Source organism: Loxodonta africana, chromosome 7 (genome assembly GCF_030014295.1).
Source record: "Loxodonta africana isolate mLoxAfr1 chromosome 7, mLoxAfr1.hap2, whole genome shotgun sequence".
NCBI lineage: Eukaryota > Metazoa > Chordata > Mammalia > Proboscidea > Elephantidae > Loxodonta > Loxodonta africana.
This window is the reverse complement of record NC_087348.1, coordinates 69,278,347-69,285,194: the sequence shown is the minus strand read 5'-3', so window position 1 is coordinate 69,285,194 and position 6,848 is coordinate 69,278,347. Positions and strand designations below refer to the sequence as shown.

At 51.1% G+C, this 6,848-nt stretch overlaps 1 protein-coding gene across 1 annotated transcript in view; it reads left to right on the top strand.

Moving 5' to 3' along the window:
* Positions 1–4,228: 4,228 nt before the first annotated feature.
* SPON1 (spondin 1) overlaps positions 4,229–6,848 on the top strand; it is a 353,955-nt gene continuing 351,335 nt past the window's right edge. The window contains exon 1 of the mRNA XM_064288388.1: positions 4,229–4,996. Within this exon, the coding sequence (XP_064144458.1) occupies positions 4,759–4,996 (238 nt within the window). The 5' untranslated portion in view covers positions 4,229–4,758. The remainder of the gene's footprint in view (positions 4,997–6,848) is intronic.

The window sequence follows — 6,848 nt, the reverse complement described above, 5'->3', positions numbered from 1 at the left end:
ACTCCCCAGGACCACCTTGCTTCCCACTTTGCTAAAATGTGGTCCAGCCACACTGGAACCCAAGCCCTTCAAGTCTTAATTCCAAGCTCTTGGACAGTGGGTCCTTATACTTTAGTTTGAGTTTGTTCAAATGCAGATTCAGTAGGTCTGGGATAGAGTTTTGGAATCTGCATTCAAAGGAAACATCAGGTGCTAGTGTTTCAATGACCATACTCAGAGAAATACTAATCTTGAAGATCATTTTTCTCTTCTCTCTTAAAAAAAAAAAGGCTGATCTTACCTCCCACCAATCAAAGGAATTTTTTTTTTCTTGGAAAAGTGGAGCCCCCAGCTCTTCTCTTCGGTGACCTACCCAAACACACTGAGAAAGTTAATTATCTGCCCCAGCTAAATGACTTTCTCTAGCAACATCCTAGCAACTAACATCGGCTCTGCCTTAAGCTATAAAACTGCAAAGAGATTTCTTGAAGTCCAGTGTATTTCACAACAGAACAAAACATCTGAACAGGAAATTAAACAGAAAGTAAACTGAACTCATTACTAGGAGATGAGACATAGACACATGAATAGTTAATGACAATTCACTGAAACATGATAGTCAAAAACAAGAAACTTTCCTTAAGTCCTATGGAAGTCAAGAGAAGGAGAGGCTCCGGGATCTTCCTCCGCAGATGAGAGGAGATTTTAAACAGGCAGGATGAGAGAGGGCACTCTAGGTGATAGAAAAACTGTAAATAAAAGTGCTGAGGCAAGACTGAAAATGGAGGATGATACAGGGGACCCAGGTGGGGGTGGAAGCTCAGTCTTGGATCTATGACTAGGCATGACCAGGTGGGCACAATGAAGCCAGATCATGGAGGGCCTTGAAGGCCACTTAATGAACTCAGTCTGAATCAGTGGGCACTGGGGGAGTATCAAAGACTTTTTAGTCATAAAACATTCATTGAGCCTCTCCTAAGATCTAAACACTATGATATCCATCAAGTGATGGAGACAGACACCAAACAAATGTAAAAATTACAAAGTAAACAGACAAATGAATAGTTATAAATTTGAGAATAGTTGGAGAAAAGTTATCGTGTCCCAGAAGAGTTTACCAAAGAGGGGCAGGATCTATCTAAGAAATCAAGGAAGACTTCCATTAGGAAGCAATTTGGCACTGAGATCTGAACAATGCATAGGAGTTGGCCAGGAGGTGGGTGGTTGCGGAGACCCTAAAGAGCAGCCTAGGACTCCAGGCAGAGGCAGAGAGAATAGCACATGCAAACACCTGGTAGTTGGAGAGCCATAGGGAGTTCACAAAACTGAAAGGCCAGTGCTGGGGGGACTTTGAGAGAGGAGACGTGTGGCCTGAGAGACAGATCAAGCAGGGCTCTGTCTTTATTCTCAGAGCTCTGAAAAGTCACTAAAAAAGGATTTAACCCAGGAGTGACATTCAAATCTGCATTTTTAAAGATACTACTTGGGCTTCAGTGCAAAAGACAGGAAGGAAGCAAGAATGGACAAGGACAGCCCAATTAGGAGGCTGAGAGAGGATGACAACTCAGACTGGGGCAGTGGCAGAGGAGATGACGAGAAGTGGACAGATTCAAGAGGTAATTGGAAGGTGAAGCCAGTGACTTGCTGATGGTTTGGATGTATGAACGAGAGAGCAGAGGTAGGAAGTGACAGCAGAGCTGGCTTAGGGAAATCTAGCTCGTGTAAGGGAATGGTGCTCAAAGGTTTGGTTCAAGCCTGCTGTCATAGTCCAGAGGTTAGAGTCAACACTAATGAGAAGAACCCCATCTTGGTGTTGGTAAGACCTGTTCTGAATCGCAACTCTTTTCCTTACTAGCTAGGCAGCCGGACAGGTAATTTTACAGGAAAAATGGGGGCAAATTGTGCCTCCTACCTCACATAATTTTCTTGGTGTTATAAGGTATGTGGAAACCCTGGTGGTATAGTGGTTAAGTGCTATGGCTGCTAACCAAAGGGTCGGCAGTTCGAATCCTCCAGGTGCTCCTTGGAAACTTTATGGGGCAGTTCTACTCTGACCTATAGGGTCGCTATGAGTCGGAATCGACTCGACGGCACGGGGTTTGGTTTTTTTTTATTTTTTTTTTTTTGGATAATGTATGCAGGTGCTTGTCACGTTTTCAATACCCAATAAAATATTAAATATTATGTCTCTGCCTACTTCACGCTCGTTGACCTCCATGTTAGATTTGGATGTGTTGGTTTGGATTTGATGAAAACCTATTCAATAATACATACTTATATATAAGACAATAAGCTCCATGACAACAGTCCATATCTTATTTATCTCTCATTTCCTGACCTCTGAAATAAGATTGGGTATCCTGTTACACACCTGTTCATGAACCAATTATTTTAGTTTGTAGCATATATTGCCATTAAAATTTTAAAAGATTTAATTGTATATTTAACACTAGCCTTTCCCATAGGACTATAAGATCTGCAAAGGCAGGCTGAGCACACAGAAGGCCTTCGATATATACGAATGAATGAATTTTTGATCCCTTCTGCCCCTCACCACTCAGGACAGAGCTTGGTCGCAAATCAAAACTCAACCAGAGCTTGCTAGATGAACGGGACTGTGCGATACAGAGTCTAGCATGAGATCTGACTCAGGCTCGTGAAGACGGAGATAATTTACTCAGGACACAGGAGTGGATCTGAGTGTCACCTGGGTAAATGAGGGTAGGCCAGCAGGATCAGGTGCTGCTGAGGGTCGAGGAGGGCCTGTGATGAGAAAAGAGCATAACTGGCTTCAGCAAGGGGCACTTTTCGGTGACCCCTGAGAGAAGGCACCCAGTTAATAGTGGCAGCGGGAGTCAGGGCACAAGGATCTGAGGAGGGAGGGGGACGGGCATGGAGGAGGATGGAAGCCCCCACAGCAGATGGCTCTTTCAGAAGACTTGTTAGTGATGCGAAAGAGGAAAACCTGACCTGGAAAGCAAAGATTGCCTTTTAAATGTGGGCGCTTGGGGTGTGTTGAAGGCCCAAGAGGAGAGGGAGAAAATAAAGCTTTGAGAGGGCCTGGGGCAGATGTTTGTTGGCACTGAGGGGAGTGGGGGCTTAAGGCAGCCCCAAGGTGAGCTTGGTCTTCATGGCTATGGTACTCAGGGCTAGCCCAGACCCACCCACTGAGCCCAGGGGTGGGGGTGGACTGAAGACCAGGCCAAGTGTTTTATTTAATCTAACCCATTGCAGCCCAGTCAATTCTGACTCATGACAACCCTATAGGACAGAGTAGAACTGCCCCATAGGATTTCCAAGGAGTGGCTGGTGGATTCAAACTGCCAACCCTTCAGTTAGCAGCTAAATGCTTAACCACTGCACTACCAGGGCTCCCTTATTTAATCTAATTTGTTTCATTTAATTCTAGCTACCCCAAGGAGAAGATTTCATTAGCACACCTCTTCTGGAGAAGAGGAAATTAAAGGTCTGTGTGTGTGTATTAAAAATTGCCCAAGACTCACAGTTGGTGAGTGGTAGGACTGAAGTTTAATTCAGGTCTCCTCTCAGGGACACACAGAGGGATTCTTGCACAACCAGCTGATTTTCAGGGTGGGTGACAGAGGCCCCAGGCTCTGCCCAGTGAGCCCTCAGGCGCGCACTTCTCGGCACATCTGTAACTTGGGACTGAGAACCTTAACTAAAAATCTCAGCCATGAAGGCAAAGGCTTTTCTTTGAACGTTTCAAAACTCCTTTCCAGGGCTGCAAGATGACTTTCATCGTCTTCGGGCACTTTTGCTTCGGTGGGCTCCTCCCTCTATTAAAATATATATATGTGTGTGTGTATTAAAAATTATATTTTATGAAAGTGTCGATATAAAGATGGACATTTAGTGTTATACATTTAAACATTTTCTTTGACCCAAACTTTTTTTTTTTTCCTTCTGACTTTAAAACACTTTAATGGATCCCTAAAAGTACTGTGGGCTCTACGCGCCGTGCCGCCAGGACGTCACGGATAAATTTTGCTCTTTTCTTACCCTCCAATCTGACCTGTTCCAAAAGGGTGATGGGAAGAGCAATGGAGGAGCCAGATAGCCATGGCATCTAGCCCCGCCTTGCTGTTCAGCTGCAAGCCTCAGATTGCTCACGTGTAAAATGAGGAAAGCCGCATAATGTTTACTGTGTGAGGTGAGAGTGTGGAGAACAGTTACGGAAAGTAAGTGCACTGTCCAGCATATTGCTAGGCACCGAGGAGATGTGCAGTAAAAGTTCTCAGTCTTTCCCTCATTCGAACCCCCTTCTCCACAGTGTCCAGACGGTGCTGTTAGCTTAGCCAGGTTTTGGGTAGCAGACTCTGGTGGTGGGACAGAGCCAGCAGTGTCCTTGTGTCCTACGATTTTCGTAGCCAGACCCTGGGAATCCAGAGTCGCAAAATAAACACCGGCGCTAATCGCCAGCTCTCAACAAAACAGCGCTTCGCTAGGGGATCTGGGCAAAACCAGCCCTCCCTCCTCCTCCTCCTCCTCTTCCTCCTCCTCCTTCGCAGTCGCCCTCCCTCCCTTTCTCGCGCTGCTCGGCTCATTTGGTTCAGCTCAACGCAGCGCAGCTCGCAGCAGCCAAGCCGAGGCTGCACCGTCTCCGAGTCTCCAGTGTCGGCTCCGAGCTCCCGCTCTCTGCCAGAGCTGCACCAGGTCTTGCCTCCGCGAGGACAGGTCTCGCCTCCGCGGGGACCCCTTCGGGCAGGAGTCGCTTGGCGAGGGCCAGCGGCAGCGGAACAAAGTTGGGGACCCGCGAGGATGAGGCTATCCCCGGAGCCGCTGAGGCTGAGCCGGAGTCCGGGGCTGCTGGCCCTGGCGCTGCCCCTGGCGGTGGCGCTGGCCTTCTCCGACGAGACCCTGGACAAAGTGCCCAAGTCGGAGGGCTACTGCAGCCGCATTCTGCGCGCCCAGGGCACACGGCGCGAGGGATACACTGAGTTCAGCCTCCGCGTGGAGGGCGACCCCGACTTCTACAAGCCGGGAATCAGCTACCGCGGTAAGTGGCTAGGCATAGCATTAGGTGAGCGGGACCTGGCCCTCGGAGGGCGCCGACCGCGCGGTTCCGGATGAGGGCGCGCGATCCCTGGGCGCCCTGTGCGGGCGCAGCCGAGCAAGGGCCCTATGTCCTGGCTGCCCTCAGCTCTTCTAGCCAGGAGCTCGGCGCGGATCCCGAGCCAGGGTCCCAGGCCGTCGCGGGGGCCTTAGTCAGGCGAGGCAACCCTGATCTCCGGCGCGCAGTGCCCAGGCTTGGGCTTTAAAGGAACCACGCGTCTCGTCGGCCTGGCTGGGAGGGAACCTGACTTCTCCAGCCGGCCCTAGGAGGGTAGTAGAACCGCCTTCCTCTGGACCGGTCTCTGGAGTGTAGAAGACCCGGGCTTCTCCCAGTCGGGTCCTAAGCAAGGTGGAGACTCCGGCATTTATCAGTCTCATCTCTGAAGAAGAGGGTACCGGTTTTTTGCAGACCGGCGCCCACCGGGACGGTCACTCCGGCTTCCCAGTAGAGGTCCCTTCAGGAGAAAGAACCTTAGCTTCTCCCTAGTCGGTCCCGGGACAGGGGTGGGGAGGAAGAAGAGCCTGAAGCTCCTCGGAAGGATCCCCTGCACCCCCCCCCCCCATTATTCTCTCATTCTCCCAGGCGAGGGAGAGGATCCTGGATTTCCAAGACCGGCTTCCAGTAGCACCCGGAGCCCCAAAAAGCTCTGGACAGGCTCCGAGCGGGGAGGGAACATGGTGAAGTGAGGAAAGGAAGTCTGAATTTTCCCAGGCCTGCTCCCTGGAGGCCAGGATTCCCCGGCGCCCCGGGGATGTTGCGACCGTGGTGCTCAGCTGAGCGTGGAGTTTATACATAGCAGGGAGGGGGTGTCCGAGAAAGTGAGCCCCTCTTAGGCAGGACCGGGTAACCCGACTCTCATCGACCTGAATACCCCTCGCTCCACCTCGACCTGAATATCCCTCACTCCACCGCCACGGCCCACCCCCTTCCTCCTCAACCCGTCATTTTCCCGGAAATTTTCCTTCTGTGCAGCAGCCTAGCTTTCCAGGTGGAAGACGGGACACCGGGGAGAGAAGAAAGCCTGCCTGGCCTCAGATGCCAGGCCCTTGTTCCCTTGCTAAGTAGGTTCTGACACCAAGCGGGGAAGAGCGGGACGCTTCCGCGTTTTAGGGGTATCCAGGGCAAATGGTCTCACAGCCTCCGCCCTTCCATCCTCGCCTTCCCGGGTCCTAGTGTGGGGCGGGAAGACACCGTGAAAGCAAACTGGGCAAAGTTTAGGGCAGTGTTCTCGGACGCACGGGTCACGTGAGCAACCAGAACCTGGGATCACCCTTCTCCCGTTATTCTCGGGTTCGCGTCTCCAACTTTCTCCACTCGGCGCTACGCAGAGCTGGCGCGTGGGCGCTCTCTCGACGGGATGCTGCGCTCAGCACTCAGCAAGGCGCCCCTGCGCCCTTGCACTCTAGTCAGCGGGATACTCAGTCCTCCCGGAATATGCTGGGCGGAGAACAACCCCGCCCAGCGTGTGAGAGCTGGGGAGGGATGTCCTTGCGGCTGCAGAAAGTCTAGGTCTGGCTACAGCCACTCTGTAGAGTCTTTCCCTGGACTCGAGAAAAGCGGGAATAACTTCATTGGGTTAGTCCCTTTAGTACTCCCCAAAACGGAGGGGTTGGGTACGCTTGGGAAATTGTCCCAGCTCCACGTGGTGGGCAAAGAAGCGGCTCTGGAGTCCAGGGCCTTGGGTTTAGTAACTGTGTGACCTTGTGCAAGTCGTTTAACTTCTCTGCACTGTCCAGCTGTAAAAATAGTATATCCAGCTTCTCCGATGGTTGAAGAAACCCTGGTGGCGTGGTGG